Genomic DNA, 17,667 nt, shown 5'->3' on the forward strand with positions numbered 1-17,667 from the left:
GCATTTTCGTCCAGCTTTTAATGGCAAGACCTCTTTTGTCCCTCGTTGATAATTTCTGAAAAGCAGGGTCATGTTGATAATTCCACCTTATTTTTTTCCCCCAATGGTAATTGAGCCTATTCTTTTTCCTTATTTGTAGGGTTGTTCTATTTTCTTCTTCTTCCTCTTCACCAAGTTTTAAGGGTTTTTGTTTTGCTTCCATTTTTTACTATTTTTCTTCTTATTCGTTTCCAATTTATGATGTTTTCTATTATTTTTCTCTTTTCCTTCTTTCCATTTGTTTCTTCTTTGTCTTCTTCTAAAAACCCTTGAAAGAACGGCAAGAAGAATAAAAGAAAGGGTATTTTTCCTTTTACCAACAAAATTATATTGGTAGTTTCTTTAGAAGCTTGGCAACTTGGTAGTTTTTCCAAGTTGCTAGGCATCTAGGTGGTTTGCCTTTTTGATGAATGTATGGACACAAACATAATTCCATAATACCAGACTTAGACTAAACAAAACATTAAGTGTAAATTAATCTGTCTCCCAAATTCCAAGGATCCCAGATCAATAGAAAACTATCTCAGGGCTGCATATACCCAAGACTAACAAGAGGGATAGAACTCAAGACAAAGGATCAAACATTAATCTTACTCTTGGAGCTCTGTACAGTGTTAGTTACATTATTCTTAGTTCCGGAGCTCTGTACAGTGTTAGTTGCCCAAATCGCCACCCCATATATAACAACATTACTGTCCCCCTGGACGACTAGTCGGTAGGTGTTGGGGCCACGAGTCGAGCTACTAGACCAGATAACATTGGTGCCGGAGAAGATGACCAAGTTGCCATTGTTCTGCAAGAGCAAGAAGCATGAATCACCATGGCCCGCCGTGTTGCTAGCCCACAAAGCCTTGTCTTTGTACAACACCAAATTGCAGTCCCCTTGCATTATCAGCTTGTAAGGACCATTCTGTATGAACTGGTTAGTTAAGAGCTTCTCCCCTTTAAAAATGGTGTCCTCGGCTCCCACAAGCTTGACTATTGACATTGCCAATGTGGTTGCTACCAAAACCCAAGAGGCTAGAGCCATGAGTTGAGGCTGTAGGAGACAAATGAGTGTGGAAAAGAGATAGATGGCTTTGTGGGATGAGAATGTTGGTGGCTGTGTTTAGTTTTACAAGGAGAGTTTAGGTTTCAGTAGTGGATTTTGAGTCAGGGATGAATTAGGAATAATATAAGAGGTGAGAGGCATGGAGGCAATACCGGACAAAGGATTGTGGAAAGAGAGCGGAAGGTTTGTTTGTATCAGAGTTTTGGTGGGTGCTTCGGGTTTTATGAGAATTTAGGGTTTAGTTAGTGAACTTTGAGTCATGGATGATTTAGATAAAAGATAAAAGATAAAAGGTGAGAAGCATGAACTTTCCACTAGCAATGTTGTTGCCTGTGTTATGTTAGTGACTAATTGTTTTTACTCTGAATAAGGCCACGAGGCATATATGCTGATAAGATTATGTTATCCTAGTGCCCCAATAGGATCCATCCAACATGCTGATAAGATTATGTTAATTTAATCTTATTTGAGATGGGGCATTTGGGCCTCCTTGGAAGTCATTAACTATACCATTTTAAAACTATTATAACCATTACTTGCAAATAATCATATTTAATTTTAAAATTATTTTACAAATAGTTTATATTCAAATAATTTTTAGAGGTACCCAAAGAAAGGCACAGGCAATAAAACTATCTGGTTAGCCACGGACTGTGATGAAATTTCTAAAACAACAAAAAAATAATACTTACGCCCCTTTTGATCACTAGGGACACCCAACGTCAATGTATCAATGACAAAAAGGGGGCTAATGTACTTAATGTCAGAAAATTCATGTGGTTTTGATTGCAACGTACATTGGCAATGGGTGTCTCAGATGATCAAAGGGGCGTAAATATCATTTCCCAAAAATAATGGTTTTAAATGGACTTATCAACTGAAATCACAAAATACACTTAAAAATAATGCCCCCATGCAGCAGGATCAAACTACAGACCTTCAGGCTCTGTTCACTTGCGTTCCCGGGAAAGCAAATCCCTAAAAAACAGCCTCTTTTTCCCTTGACAAGACAGAATTCTAGTGTTCACTTGCTTTCCTGAGAAAGTAACAAGCCTTGGTGAAAAATGTCAAATAATGACATGGAAATTGCCAAAAATAATGTGGAATTGTCTCTTTTCTCACAAGTGTGGGAAATCAAATTTCACTATTTTGGTCGGATTTGCTTTCCCGGAAAAACTAGTGAAAAAAGGTGAGCAAGCAGTTTCTCGGGATACCTTTTCCTACACAGTTTTCCTGGATTTCTTTTCCTAATGCCACGTTAGATTCCCGGGAACCTTTTCTTTTCCTTTCCCGGAAAAACAAGTGACCAGAGCCTCATTTTACAAGACTGACGCTCTACCACTGAGCTATAGGGGCTTATGGATTTGAAATTGGTCTCTAAACTTGTATTACTGTTTAGTGTAATCTGTTACTTAAGTTACCATTTACTTTATAATTCATGTTGTGCGTAAATCGTAAGGCTACCCGCTTGTTCGGGTTTAAAAGAAATGATACTATAGAAGATTGACTTGGGCCCACCTGCATAATGACAAGATGATCTGCACCCTTCATCTGAGACATAACAATGAAAATTACCCTAATCAAACATTCCTGACCGTTCGATAATAGAACTTGAAACCGGGCCGGTCGCACATTTTTGCTTAGAGGTCCATTTCCTTGATGAGACAATTGTTATCTTCAGTTCAATTCTCTATGGTGGGCCCTACCCAATTAAGGCTCATCGATCTTTACCATTGTATCGCCATCCGAGTGGACCCCGATCAAGCTTTTCATTGGGCATAAAACAGATGGTTGGCATTACCAAAACTAGGGTTTGGCAAATCCAGCTCCTTAATAAAAGGGAAATTTTTCCTATTTTCTTCCCCTGCAGGGGAAACTTTGCTTCAATGACCTCGAAAGGGGGAGTTTTTAGGGTTCCAGAAATGGAGAAATTGAGTGTAGAACAGCTCAAATCTCTGAAAGAGCAATCCGATCTAGAGGTAAATCTGCTACAGGACAGCTTAAACAAGATCGGAACGGCTGCTACTCGTCTTGAGATCGCTTCCAACGCCCTTCAAGATCTCTCTCTCAGACCTCAAGGTCTTCTTTTTCTTCATCTTTCTTTCTTTAACTCTTTTTACTCTGTTTTTTTTGCTTTTCTAGGGTTTTGGATTTGATCCTTTTTGTTTTGGATTTTCAGGGAAGAGAATGCTGGTGCCTCTGACGGCGTCTCTCTACGTTCCTGGCACTCTCGAAGATTCCGATAGAGTCCTTGTCGATGTCGGCACCGGATACTTCATCGAGGTTTGATTGTAATTTTCAATGATTATTGTTCTGTTTTCTGAATTTGTAGTGCTTTAAAAAGGGGGATTTTATCAGTAAAAAAAAGGAATTTTTGGACGTTTAAGACTTTAGATCTTCTTTACTCTTTCTCTTGTTGAAATTCTGTAATTAGAAGTGTTAAAGCAATGAATATTTTGGTAGTTTGAATAAACACGTTTGATTTTTTTAATGGCTACTGATATTGGCACTTCCATGTTTTGATAATTGCACTAAATAAGCTTGTCTTTTACTATTTTTCCACCTGTCTATGGTAATCGCAATTTCCAAAAAAGCTCTTGGAAGCAAATTAAGAACGAAATAGACAAGGTGATTTAGTGCAATTATCAGAACATGACTTTGCAAATATCAGTAGCCATTTTAATTTGAATGCCTTTGTGAAAACATGAAGTCATGAAACTGTTGTTCTGGTCACTTAATCCTGTAGCCTTACAATGTCGACAAGGCTGAATACTAGCTTGTGATAGAATTTCTCACAATTAGACCATTTCTGAAATCTGCTTGGTGTTGATAGTACAAGGCTGGGTACAAGCTCTAGGTGGATTTCATCTTTCTGCTTTATACATACACTTACCAGTAGTGCATGGTGTAGTTGTTTGCATGCAAGTATGTGATTACGATTTTTTTACAAATTGACTTACCCCTGACCAAGTACCCATGAAGACCCGCAAACCAGTGACTTAGATAATTATATAAAACTAGCTAAAAACTAGTGAGACACATCCCCATAACGATTCTTACATTGAGTTGAGGTTCTAGATCGGCAGTCCAACAACTGTAATACCAGTCTGGACTGAAAAACACCATAGGCCCTTGAGGATTTCTTGAACCAAAACCTCCAACACATTTTACGGTATATGGGTCTTAAGTGTTCAATCTGAAAATTGGCAACTTGATAGCCAGCCAAGCATCTCTTGTTGATGGCCTTAACCATCCCAACAAGGTATTCATACAAATCCCTAGATTCTTGTCAATCTCTTTCCCACAAAATGGATTGAGAGGCGCTTAGGAAGTTCTGGTTACCTCACTAGGCATTCTGTATCAGAACCCGTTGAATTGGCTTCTCAAATTTTCTAAATTTTCTTGTGCTGGACAAACAACAACTGCATAGCAGGTCGTTAGGCCTTTATTTCCATTCATGTAATAATATTAGCTAAAGAACACTGGGAGATGTAATTTTAATAACCACCAAAATACCTCACCTCTATCTTCCACAAATTTGAGCAAAGGGGTATCTAGCATATCGTTTCTCTCTGCATAAGGTGTGCATTATATTAGTCAAAGGATAATTTGCTGATGGTGTGCATTATATTAGTCAAAGGATAATTTGTTGATGGCGTGCATTATATTAGTCAAAGGATAATTTGTTGACTCGTATAACTTTTACAAGGTGCAATATATGATGTGGTAGATACAAAATGGGACTGTTTTGGTGTTTCTTTATTTGGATCAGTCTCTTGTTTATAATCTTTTTCCCCTTTTCTAGATCTCTTTTGGGCAATGTGATTGTCACAGTCCTAGTTATCAATTCCGTTCCGATGGGAGGTTCGTTTTGCTCATTGGAATGGAACGTTTTGGCATTCAGTTTGTATTCTATTTCGGAAAAAACATTATGACTGCTATTCTTTTTTAATTAGTTGAAATTTTTTAAGAAATTAGTTTGGTTAAAGTTTGAATGAGGGGTTTTGATGTGGTTGTAAGTTTCACATTTGTCTAGGAGAGTTAAAAGACATCAACTGTCCCTCAAGCAGCTATAAAAGAATCACTAAGAAGGGGTGAAAATGGAAATCTTAAAAAAATTGCCGAAAAAAAACATTTCTAGAATTTTTGCAGACTTTTCAAAACAGACCGAAACAGACTGCAATGGACCAGAACATAATGAAACATAGGGTGGAAAGTTTCTTTTCGCATTCTGTTCCAGTTTTCATTCTTAAACAAAATGTTTCGTCCGTTCTGAACAAAATGCAGTGGATTTGATAACTAAGATCACAGCTCATCCTTTTCCCTATCCATCGCCCGTACTTCTAAAACTTCTCTGCTTCTACGAAGCTTGCATATCAAAAGAAACCCATTTGAGGATTTTGTGGAATAGCTCTTACTTCTACCTCGTTTGATTCTGTAAAGTCAATGGGACCAGAAAATTCTCAAATTCTTGGCCGTGTTGTCCGAAACATCAGTCAGGCCTGGGTTCCCCAAAGATCATCCGTCAGAGGATGTTAATTGTCATGTTTACAGGGAGGCAAATGAAATAGCTGATTCATTAGCTAAGATGGGAGTGAAAAGAGCATCGCTTCTTGAAGGCAATCTCTCCTTCAAATGTAATTTTTTTTCTTTTCACTTTTCAGTAAGAACAACATCATCTTTCTCTTTAAAAAAACGTAATAGAAGCAAATAGAACTCTGTCAGCAAAGAGGACTAGGTTATGCCCGTATTAACATTGTCAGCCTTACATCCCTTGTCACTAGGGATGCCTGGATGGTGTCATGGCCATCTTGTGTTATGCATGTGAATCCGAAGATCTAAAAGTGTCCCATCACAGAATTAGCTGTGGTTTTTTTACTTGATAACAACTTTCAAGTATTGGAAACTCAAAATTCAAAGAGGGAATAAGGGGCCGGTAATATTTCCTGTATGACTAGGAATTCAATGAATAAAATATGTTCCAAGTTACACTAGGAACTTGAACTTGAGACCAGGCCTCTGCTATACCATTGCAACGTGTTGGATTTGTTTTGCAGCTTTTTTCTTGAAATTTTAATGATAAGGTCATGTCCAATGTCCTTTATAAAGCAGTCAATAGTAGAAATTTTTAAAATAAATGCAGAGGTGGATTACATGTTTATATTTTCAAATCCGTGTGAGATAGGTAATACATTATGTTTACTTAAGATGTGAATAATATATGTTTTTACAGTGCTTGCCATTTCTTTTGTTTTCTTTCTATTCATAACTTCTCTAAATCAATCCTAATATTGTCTTTTGGTTTTTTGTTTTTTTTTTAAATCAGAAAACAATGGTTGAAGGTAAAGATTACTGTGATCGGAAAATCAACTTGCTGAAATCAAATTACGATGAACTTATTGAGGTAGGTTGAGAGTATATCTATTTTACATAGTTAATTTGTTAATGTCTATGGTAGTTAATTTGTTCTCTTTAGATATCAATAGTACTTGTTATGTCATTGGATAACTATTCCAACTAGGTCCCTATTTGATAAATTCATTCGTGAATGATATGACCACTACAAAGTGGAAAGTCATAGGTATTCTATGATTTTTTTTTTTAGAATGGTCATAGGTATTCTATGATTGTTAGTAGTAAGATTAGTTTTATCTTATGGATTGAAAGATGATGAATGGGAATTGCAAAGACTTGACTTTTATTTCGTATTTGAGTGGTCTTGGTGGAGCATATTTTTTACTATTACATGGGGAATGCTTTGAACTGTTTATCGATTATAATCTTATTTAGATGTTAAAATATTACTTCTTTACCCAAATCTTATAGAAGTTAATAGATCTTATGATTTACAATCCAATTCTACTATTGGATTATGCATTACATCATATCTGTCATGAAGGCTCTCTAGATCCCCTTTGTTAGACGATGGAACATGCAAATTCAGTGGTCTCCTGAGTAGGATTTTCAGCATTTCCACTCCCCCTATTGAACATGCCCTGTTTATTGAACTTGATACTTACTCCTAGAGGATCCTCTCTCCTTTATTCTCCTAGAAATTCAGAATGCTCCCGCTTTTACAAAGAGTTAATGCCTCAATGGAATGAATCCTCAAAGGGGTCCAATAAGGCTTCCTTTCGAGTAATACAGGGCGGACTGAGACTCCTATATCTCGATGCAGGAGCAGGAATCTAAATGAGGGGGCCATCATTTTCATTTATTACTTTTTCAGCTATCCCTAAGCTCGATTAAAGAACAGTGCAAAGCATCATTGACTCAACCCACAGTAGAAGCCATTGGTGCCAAATATCTCTTGCTCTTTTTTAATATATTTCTGTTATTGTCTAAAAATAAAAAAATAAAATCACTGCTAGATATACACAATGACTCGCTATATTTGCAAATGTCAAACTATCTCCTCCATAAACTTACTGTGGCATACCTTGTGAGGAGCTCTCTCGCTATGGAAAATCTACCCCTTACTTGCATAGTGTAAAAGGAAGCTTACCTATAATCAGAAAATGACAAGCATCACAAATAACACAAATTTATCACGAACCTTGCATTAGAGATTCCTGCTTAAGCTCTAACTCTGGTGACCTCCTTATATGTACACAATTGCTGTAAAGTTCACTGTTTTTATTGCCAATCTTTGCAAGCCCCATATTTTTAATATGAAATTTGAAAAGTAAGAGGCTGAGATTGGGTCAAATGTGGAGATTAACTGGAAATTAAAATTCTGATTAGGTTCATATATATTTTTGTTTTTGGTTATTCACTCTTTTTTAATCAGAACCATAAACTTCTTTATGAGTAGGATTGCTTCTCCCGGTCCTGATTGCAACTTATGTTTCTCTTGTTTTTCATTTCCATATATAACTGAGGCTTATAATTAAAAAAAATGCAGGTTGCTTCTAAGAAGAAAAATGTGGCAGATGAAGCTGGAGCAATCCTACAGGCAAAGCTAAGGCAGGCGACTTCGACATCATAAAGGAATGGAAAGTTAAGGTGGTTTCTAATCATCCATTTGAAAATTTAAAGCCGAAAACTTCCGTAGTTTGTGAAATGAAACACAGCCTTCCCCAGTTTAAGGGAATTGATTCTCTAATGTTCTTCTTTTTCATCTTTTGTAAGAAGTGTTAATTGTTTCGTAAATGAATGAAGCCCATATGTTGAGAGGGTTATAGTTTATAGTTGATACCCATATTACTTGCTTAGAGAAAATGTGATCATGTGTGGTGGTGATTGTTTTGAGCATTTTCTTGCATTTTCTTGCAGTTCCAATTAAGCTGTTGGGATCTGTTACCTAAATTCATTGGTTTGCTTGGTTTGGGTTCGGCTTCTTGGTTGACAACTTACATATGAACCTTGTTCCCATGTAGGTTCGCTCTAACTCCATTGTTAGGTCTTATTTGCTTTGGGTTTTGAGACCGATTGTGCGGCCAAAACTGATTATTAGACTCAAAATTAAAATCCAAAACAAACAGGCCTTGGTTGTATTTGGGAAAAGCACTTCTCTTCACATCCTAATATGCGCATTAGGTAAGATGCAAGAAGCCGTATTAGATGTCAAGAAGCAATCGATACCCTTCGAGATGCGGAGATGTTGGGCACGTTTGGCTGCGAGGAAACTGTCGTCTCCGTGATGAGAAGTAGCTAAAAATCCGGAAATTGTTGATCCGGTTTTGAACAGAGTTTTTTGTTTCTGACTTTTATCAACTTTTCATCACGGAGACGCTGTTTCCAGGATCTTGTTTCCTGATTTTCAGGACTTCACACTTGAAGATGTCCTATTTATCATGAAAACGAATGATGTCTACCAGCCTTGGAGATTCGTAGATGTTATTGAGAAAATTTGTTGATATTGTCGTCAGATTCTCGATGTGATTTAAGGATCATGACATTAAGATTCAACAGAGAGAGAGGAACTTTTCACATTCAGAGTTTGACAGAGATGAGCTTAGGCTTTTGATTACCTTCCCGTTTTTTATTTTTTTACAATCCCTTAAACTCCGTGCTTTGCCCACTTGGTAAATGTCATAGACAACCTGACAACAGTGTCATGGGTATTAAGGATCTTAAAAAAAGATAGGGGCGAGGTTTTTTTTTCAAACCCTAAGAAAATACTAGGGATTTGCTAGGCAATTTCACGGAAAGCCATTTCGCAGCTAACTTTTGCACGAGAGAAGAGCCAAATCAGATGAAATGAATGAATAAGACAAAATCTGTTAAAAAGGGCACACTAATTTAGAGAGCCACAGCACGTAAATGCTAACCAATGCTTCATTTCTTGAATAAAAAAGCCGGAGATGCATGTGATTTTTTTTTGGGATTCAGCCATTACAAGATATTTAAAATATGGGGTGTAACTATCAAAGCAAGTGATCATAAATATCAGTTCCCTATTCAAAAACTCAGCAAAATATATTGAGATTAATATAGGGAAGTGATTTCTGCGCTCCAATGTTTTGATAAACATGCGCTTCATTTTCAGTCGTGTAGTATTTAAAGGGCTGTCTGAGGAATAATACAGGTCTCAAAAAGCTCTTACTACACGACAAACAAGTGGAGTGCATGTTTATCAAAACAAGTGGAGCGCATGTTTATCAAAACATGGGAGCTGAAATCATTTCCCTTAATATAATTAGATGAGTCATTCGGCACTATTATTGCTTCTTTTATCGCACACCAAAACAAACTATTTTTTATTTACGTACAGTGAGCACACACGGGCATACATATATTTAGATTTCTATACAATGATCATTCTGAAGGGTGAGTGTCAATCCATCTGTGCAATGCATGGGATCTTGCTGCACTTTTTCCAAATATATCAACAACTTTTCATAGAGGGGACTGAGATGATATCCACATTTTTTAACTCTACCAGAAGAGCTCAAAAATCCCTAGGCACAGAAACACTGTTTGTTATCTGGTAATTCTACATCCGGAGATGCCCGACAAACATAGGATTGCGGCTCGAGTATGGTTCACTATTGAGCAGACGCAGAAAATAAGATATCTTCAATCCATTTCTCCGAGCAATATCAGATCTTACCCGTTCCGGAGAATCACCCAAACAACCAGTGACCACAATTGCCGTCTTCTCATCCACCAGATTTGCAAGAGTCACCATCACTTCGGGCTCGGTGGCATTAGAAGCATCAACCGGAAAAATATGAGTAAAATGGCCTGCATTAATGCCCGTGTTATGAAGCCTGAAACTACTCACGAAGGTGGAGGTTATCACCTTAAATTTCTTGAGATCTTTGAGCGAAGGACAAGTGAAGCACTCCTTGTTCGTTTCATATGCAGACGAAGCAAGAATGTCGTCTGGCACATCCTCGAGTTCTCGAAACGCTGCATTGGCTCGAAACAGTTCCTGTTCAGGAATCTCCTCCTTCAAACTTCTTAACAGATGGTCACAGGTACTGTTCTTCGAAGATGTTACGAGAATTCGACTTTCTGGAAAGGTTCTGTAAATTTGAAGAATTGCCTCTCGAATGACTAGTCTAGTTCTGGAGAGTGATCCCTCGATGAGATAAGGTGGAGGAGATTCGAGATTCAGTATCTGATGGATGGCAGAGATTTCTTCCTGATGAAAATTGTGGGAGGAAAGAAATACAGAAGTAGGTTTGAGGTAATTGGTCCTCCTGACAGGCTGAGGGAAGAGGATCTGAAATGAAAGATCCATTGCAGCAGCAACTGCATGGTGAGATCGCTTTAAACAGACCCTGTTGAAGGAGAAGCTAACGTCATATTTGCGTGTTGCTGAATGCTGGGAATGGAAGTCGTTTCCGAATTCTGTATATACATATTTGCTCTTTACCACCCGAGTTAGAATTCCCTAGTTCAGAAATCAACACTGAGATTAGTGGAGTGTACAGTGACTTAGATTATCTGTAGTCTGCTTAGATTTTCATACGATGAAAAAGAAAATAGGGCACAGTAATTTCAAAAACTAACAGTAATTTACAGAAAAAGTGAGAGTCCATATTGAAAATACCCAAATTGAATAATGATGTCAAACATTCTCAAATCTATCTGATGTCCAATATCGATCAGATGGCTGAAAGATTGTTTTGAGACTGTAAATGAAAAGCAATCCAGACTGCATGTTCACGATGCCTAACATAACTATCAGGTATCAAGCACTTTCAAGGATTTTGGCTTAGAAGAATTATAGATGCAAAAATATAAGGTGTCAATTGGACTCTGCAACCTTTAGTATTGACTCCTTTCCATCCTGCTAGTTATGGACCATAAGGTATTTACAAATGTCAATTTACAATCTACGGTATTCATTTCAGCATCAGGAAATGCATAGATGGCGTCTCCGAAATTGAACATACAAGGAAGTTTAAAGAATGGTTGCTTCTACCATACGAAATGAAGAAAAGCTTCTATTTTTAAAGTTTAGAAAACCTATGGGTGTCCAATATTTATAGTTTTTGTGTAGTCATCGAGTTTTCTCTATTGACCCAGTGATATTCCAAGGCATTGATCAGGTTTTTATACCATGCAATGATGTGCATGAAGCTTCAATTAATGTAGCTAGTCCTGGTCTCCTGCGTAGTTTCCAATAGTTTATCCATCCTCTTTTGGTGGATGTAGATTTTGTAAGCCATTTTCAGGCTGGTCAAGAAGTTTGAGCTTCACTGTTCAATCATACCAACTAAACCATCATTCTTACAAACTGTTAAGGTCAAGAATGAAAAAATGTGAAGGGTAACAAATGTGATGAAAACGATGAACATATAACATGAGAGGTGAATGGAGCAAAGGCAAGTTCGCGTAGGCAGTAAGAGCCTAGCCTTCAGTAAACATGGAAGCAACAGAGAAATAGATGGGAAAGAAACCAGGGAGGAAACAAAGTCCAAGTTGAAGAACAAGTGTGAATTAAGAGAAAGGGCTCTTTCTCCATGGCAAAGGTTTATACCAAAAGTAAGATAAGCCCCGAGTCTCTAGTAGCATTTAATGAAGTCTCTAGATAACACACAGATTACCGCCCTTATTAGCCCGTGACAAAGTCTATCTTCAGCGCACGTCTAATCATGATTGTGCATAATATCCTATCACAGATGACACTTCTGCCTTAAGAGATGACAATGATTACTAGCCCTCAGGGTTATGGGATTGAACCTGTAGCTCAATTAGGAGGTGCTTTGTGTCGCAAGCATGAGGTGCGGGTTCAATCTCACCTTAAAGAATACAAAGAAAAAAGTGTCAGTTAACTTTTGTTTCTTGCATTTTCCCTTGGAAGCTTTCTTAAGAAAAATTACTTTTTATCATGACTATTATCATTTTATGCTTAATCATGAAATATTCATCATTCATCAAAAATTGAATAATGATATCAGACATTCTCAAAGCTAAAAAAGAGTCAACTCGGGGGAGTGTCGACTCGGGGGAGTCGACGCTCCTGAGTCAACACGGACGCATGGGAGTTTCAAAACCATGCCTAAAACTACCAAGGAAATAAAACTCCTAGAAACTAAATAACATGGAAATAAATTCCTAAAGTCCTAATGGCCAAATATGGCTCTTATTGAGCCTACAATCCGCATCAAAAAGGTTTATAGGAAAAGGAAGATAATCCCCCAGTCTCTATCTTGTTTCGTAGCATACAATGAAGACTCTATATAACACACAGATTACCCCCTTTACTAGCGCACGACACAAAGGGCGATAGCACTGACAATTCTAACTTCTTCCTGTTTCTATGGTTCCCGCATATCTAATCATGATTCAGCTGCATCATATCCTATGACAAATGACATTTCTGCCTTAAGAGATGACAACGATAACTAGCCCTCAGGATTATGGGATCATTATTTATGAAAGACCCGACCCTTTCATCAACCGATTCTCCGCTTCAATGTCCCCCATGGGGGTTCTTTACAACAGTGTATTCTCCGCTTTCTATCCGCTGTTCTAACCCTCCTTTCCGGAGGCTCTGGGGAAGTCGGAATAGGAGAGAACTCATCTTGGGGTAGGCTTACTACTTAGATGATCAATTCTAAATAGAAAATAGAAAGATTTCATTAAAGAGAGATCTTCCTTCAAGGATTGACAGATTAAAAAAACATTTGAACCTGTAGCTCAATTAGAAGGTGCTTTGTGTCGCAAGCATGCAGGTTCAATCTCACCTTAAAGAGTTAAAAAAAGTGTTTGTAAACTGTTGTTTCTTGCATTTTTCCTTGGAAGCTTTCTTAAGAAAATCTATTTTTTTATCATTACTATTATCATTTTATGATGCTTTATCATCAAATATTCATCATTCATAAAAAAAATTCTCTAACAGTGTCCACTTGATTGTCTAAGAATTCTCATTATGATGTTTGCACTTTCTAAGCTTGGACCTCAGGGAAAAGGAAGTTGAGAAACACAACATTTTTAGATGAGCTTTCGGCAAATCATTCTCATCCTTATTTCATGGTCAGTAAAACGATAGGTTTTTAAAGCACAAGGTACAAGCAACTTGGTAACACTAAATATCACTTTCAGCTAAAGAAACTAGAATCTTATACTGAAGGTGCTCCTGCTCCAGAATCCTGCAATTTGTAAACGTTTCAGAGTTCAGACCTTAAAATAGCTTATGTTCTACTTACGGTTTGTAATCCAGCTACCAAGAAATTATGATACCGTAGCTGTCCATGATGAATATAGTTTATCCTTAGTCTTGTCCAAGCCATATGGTGGTACCTACTAATAGTTCATGAAAGGTTTGAGCTGTTTACAAGTTATCATACATCTGAAATGTAAAACATTTTTGATATAAAAATGAAAATGCAATTTCTAGTTCCTAAGTTAACAATTGGGGTTTCATTGCACTGCATAACTTCATAAGTTGCACCTAGAAGTTAAAAGGACTTGCCTCAAAGGGATTGACTTTCTTGCCTGCAGGTTGCAAAAAAACATAATCCCTCGATAAAAGGTACGGTCGCTTCTCAGGAATGGTTTCAATCTCAAAAACTACATAAGTTTTCTTCTCTTCCTCCTTTCTTTCAATCTTGTTATTCTTCAACACTGACTTCTCAGAAGTCCACTCTTCACGAATCTCTAGAGTGACTCCCTTCAAGATGAATTCGCTCCATTTCTGATCCAAAAAAAGAAAGCAGATATGCATAACTTGATATAATGATGCAAACAGAAATTGGCTAAACTTTTTGAAACGCCCATGCTTTCAATCTTGTTACAATCTTGTGGCAAAGAATAATTATCTTTGCCTTTTTATCAGGTAACCTACAATATTAGGCAACAAGCTTGAGCAAAAGGCGAACAGTATCGGTGTTGTGGGTTTTCAAATAAAGCAAAGATAGTAATAAAAAAACAAAGGAGGATTCCTTGCACAATACTTTTCCTCAACTTTTGAGAGGAGTTATTTATAGAAAAGAAAAGGTGGTCTAGGACTGGAGTTACCTTCTAGAGAAAGCAAGTTATTTTTTTTCTTCAACTAAACTTGCTTTTTGCCTAGCAAAAGTACTACTGTAACTCTTTTTTTTTTTTTTCAAAGGAGGAGAAAGAGGCTCAAAGTTTGAGGAAATTACACAGGTACCCCGACCTTTTTTTCTTTTCTACCAAGTGGGTCGCGTGACCACGATTAAAAAAGAAGAGCAGTTCTCTTTCTCGTATCTACAACTGACAAGAAGACAAAAAAAAAAAAAAACTTGCCTTAAATCAGCCCCCCATTTTTCCCCTGGACACCCCTTTCCATATAGGCAAGACCAATTAACCTCACCCCCTTGTTCTCCTTGGCCATCCCTTCTTTTTACTTTTAACCCAATTTGACCACCCCCCTGTTTAGTTTATTACACACCTTATAACTTAAGGTATACCAGCCCCTGGTTTACCTCAGGCCCCCCCCCCCCCCCCCCCCTAAAAAAAAAAAAAAAAAAAAAGCAAAATAGAACTTTCTTTTCTCTCTCCCTCTCTCTACACCATCGCATTTTCTCTCTCCTCACCTAAGCTAATTCCACTCAAAATTGGCCCTCAACACAAAAGTTGTTCATGACAACTTTTAGAGCGTACCCAACCTAGTTTCAGCAGTGGACAGCAGTTTTCGGCATAGTTTCAGGAGCAATCTCCACCGTCGATTACGTGCCATCATCCGATCAGTATCTTCCCGACATTCGATTTCAGATCCGAGACAGGCATTGTGTTCCTTTCAACATGCCAGACAAATCAGACGGTTGATTTCAGTTTTTGACGCCGATCCCTATGGCTCCTCCAGCTGCTCCATATTTTGATAAATATGATCCTCGATATAGGAAGCTTGTTTACGTACTGGGAGTCAGCTCACCCCAATATATCTCACATTTTTACAGATTTTGATGAGTAGCTGTGATGCGGGATGTTGGGGCGAGAGAGGATCATTTCCTGTTAGAGTTTTCATTTGTGACATTTCTTTCATTTATTAGACTTTCATTTTATTCAGACAGTTGAGAGGAACAATTAATTGATTTGTTATGATTTTTGGCGAGCAACCGTGGCTCGTGGATTAGATTTAATAGTTCTTGGATTTAATTGTGGATTAATTAATATTCTTTTTAGCTGCTATGTATCTCTGATATCACGTGTTACATAAGGGAGGAAGGTGCCCCTCTTGAGTTGGGCAAAAACTTTAATAGGCCCACTTAAAATTAAATAGGTTAAGTTGAGAGGGGTTGTCCAAAGCAATACAAGGGGGTGAAAATATGAAATAGACTTCTACATCATTTTTCTCTCCTCTCTCGACTCTGAGTTTCGTCCAAAACTGAAAAACCATAAACCTCAAAACGCCACTGGTCGTAGGGACCCTGGGTCTGGGGCATGACACTTTTCAAACAATTCTCAGCAACCGAGATGCTCATTCTAACTATAAAGAGATGCCCCATAGTCATAGGGCTGAAACTAATCGCTATGTGTTATGATAAATGTAAACGTTTTAGGAAGCTGAAGCAGTTCATTCACCTTGACCATATAATGTTTCTGTTTCAATCTAAAGCAGCAGTATGAATGGGAAATAAAAAAACAGAAGAAAGAGAAATAATAAGTAAATTATGGTTACCTTGAGGTAGTAATCCTCGGCATAGAGCAGAGCAGCGAAGAAATCGACATAAGTCGACGGAGATAAGGGCTTTCTCAGAACATCAGGTACCCTGTCCCTTTCGATCAAATCCTTCAAATGCTCAGGAATTGCATAAACAGAAAGCCCACTCTTCTGATTGCTAATGCCTTTTAGTGGTCCAGGTGGTCTTTTGGGCCTACTCGGAGGATCTGAGCCTGATGGAGCGACGTTTGGAGGATTGCTAACGCCTTTTAGTGATCCAGGTGGTCTTTTGGGTTGACTCGGAGGATCGCTAACACCTTTTTGTGATCCAGGTGGTCTTTTGGGAGGAATCGGAGGATCGCTAACGCGTTTTTGTGATTCAGGTGGTCTTTTGGGCAGACTCGGAGGATCGCTAACGCCTTTTTGTGATCCAGGTGGTCTTTTGGGCGTACTCGGAGGATCTGAGCCTGATGGAGCAAATTTTATATCTATTGAATTCCTCAGAGAAGAAGGCTGAGGAGGACCGCTCTGCCTGGGACTTTTTTCTGGCAGCGATTCTTCGACGTTTGGAGGATTCTTCTTCGGAGCACCTGGGTCGGGTTTATTAGATCTCGATTTACAGAGATCCTCCGGCTGGTTCGATGGGACGGCCCACAACGAGTTTAGGTAATGGAATGCGGTCGCCGCCGCAGCTGCAACGCAGAGCGATCCGAGAGTGGAGAACATGATACTCTAGTCAGGGAAGTAAAGGTAGAGGGTTGGAGAGAATTCCATGTCCAAAAAAACTAGGGCTGTAAATAGTATATATAGAGAGAGAAAGAACATAGATTCTACGAATTTGGTTCTGTCAGTAGAAGAGTATAAATGACGGCTTTAAAAGGAAAATGTTTTCAGCACTACTGTATTTTGATGAGGGCACTCCTCACTTTAATAAAAGTATCGTATGGCCTGCACCAGAGGATGATCCAAACCGTCCATTAGATGGGCCACAGCCTAAACAGGTTGCACCCGAAAAATCATTTTCTTAAGTTGATCTAACCCTTCGATCTGAATTGTTAACCCTCTATAGATTGGAGGGTTAGGATCAACCTATGGAATTAACGTGTTTGACGTCACAGAGCGTTTTCAACCAAATAAAAAATAAAAAAAGTAAAAGTTTGTTGCACACATGTCGCATTGTCATTGTTGTCTCTCCATCGGTGGCACTTTCGGCCTTCATACCATTTTCCTAATTTCAAAAAGAGGAATGCTAGACTCCGAGCCCTTGCAAAAAATCAGGAAATAACACCCTCATTGGTCAGAACCAATTTAGGATGCTCATGGTTATAACTGCAATAAAGGAGTTTTGACCAATTAGGGCGCCCTTTTTTGAATTTTTGCAAGGGCTCCTGTAAGTCTAGCATTCCTCTTTTAAAAAGGGCGATGATAACTTAAACCCCACTACGCATTCGCACCCAACCACCCCCTAACGTGATTTGACTTCACAGAGCGTTAAAGTTGCCCACTGTTCATGTTGTAAGGGGGGCGCATGCCTATTACATAGGGAGTG

At 38.2% G+C, this 17,667-nt stretch overlaps 2 protein-coding genes across 4 annotated transcripts; one reads left to right on the forward strand and one right to left on the reverse strand.

The window, feature by feature from the left end:
* The first annotated feature begins 2,901 nt into the window (after positions 1 to 2,901).
* PFD5 (prefoldin 5) lies at positions 2,902 to 8,278 on the forward strand. The gene is made up of 4 exons (XM_077391027.1): positions 2,902 to 3,169; positions 3,270 to 3,373; positions 6,417 to 6,494; positions 7,995 to 8,278. The coding sequence occupies exons 1-4, from the start codon at positions 2,977 to 2,979 to the stop codon at positions 8,076 to 8,078; spliced, it is 459 nt and encodes a 152-aa protein (XP_077247142.1). The 5' UTR covers positions 2,902 to 2,976; the 3' UTR covers positions 8,079 to 8,278.
* Positions 8,279 to 9,740: 1,462 nt separating this feature from the next.
* LOC143886868 (putative RNA helicase SDE3) lies at positions 9,741 to 16,964 on the reverse strand. Of its 3 annotated transcripts, XM_077391029.1 has the most exons (4): positions 16,400 to 16,963; positions 16,137 to 16,318; positions 13,965 to 14,186; positions 9,741 to 10,934 (listed from the first exon to the last, which is right to left on the reverse strand). In XM_077391029.1, exons 1-4 carry the CDS (start codon positions 16,842 to 16,844, stop codon positions 10,029 to 10,031), a joined length of 1,755 nt encoding a protein of 584 aa, XP_077247144.1. In that variant the 5' UTR covers positions 16,845 to 16,963; the 3' UTR covers positions 9,741 to 10,028. The 3 variants fall into 3 exon arrangements, with proteins under 3 accessions (XP_077247144.1, XP_077247143.1, XP_077247145.1); XM_077391028.1 differs by having other exon boundaries at positions 16,137 to 16,962; XM_077391030.1 differs by lacking the exon at positions 13,965 to 14,186 and having other exon boundaries at positions 16,137 to 16,964.
* Between the last annotated feature and the right edge of the window lie 703 nt (positions 16,965 to 17,667).

The sequence above is a fragment of the Tasmannia lanceolata genome, unplaced genomic scaffold (genome assembly GCF_043159265.1).
Source record: "Tasmannia lanceolata isolate RefF3 unplaced genomic scaffold, GAP_Taslan_0.1 ptg000011l, whole genome shotgun sequence".
Classification (NCBI taxonomy): domain Eukaryota; kingdom Viridiplantae; phylum Streptophyta; class Magnoliopsida; order Canellales; family Winteraceae; genus Tasmannia; species Tasmannia lanceolata.

What these genes read in the sequence shown, in the direction of transcription:
- PFD5 (XM_077391027.1), top strand. Translation starts at nt 2,977, where the DNA reads ATGACCTCGAAAGGGGGAGTTTTTAGGGTTCCAGAAATGGAGAAATTG. An exon ending in TCTCTCTCTCAGACCTCAAG is followed by an intron (nt 3,170 to 3,269) that starts GTCTTCTTTTTC and finishes TTGGATTTTCAG; the next exon opens with GGAAGAGAATGCTGGTGCCT. An exon ending in GCACCGGATACTTCATCGAG is followed by an intron (nt 3,374 to 6,416) that starts GTTTGATTGTAA and finishes TTTTTAAATCAG; the next exon opens with AAAACAATGGTTGAAGGTAA.
- LOC143886868 (XM_077391028.1), bottom strand. Translation starts at nt 16,844, where the DNA reads ATGTTCTCCACTCTCGGATCGCTCTGCGTTGCAGCTGCGGCGGCGACC. An exon ending in CCGAGGATTACTACCTCAAG is followed by an intron (nt 14,187 to 16,136) that starts GTAACCATAATT and finishes TTTTTGGATCAG; the next exon opens with AAATGGAGCGAATTCATCTT. An exon ending in AGAAAGTCAATCCCTTTGAG is followed by an intron (nt 10,935 to 13,964) that starts GCAAGTCCTTTT and finishes TTTCTGAACTAG; the next exon opens with GGAATTCTAACTCGGGTGGT.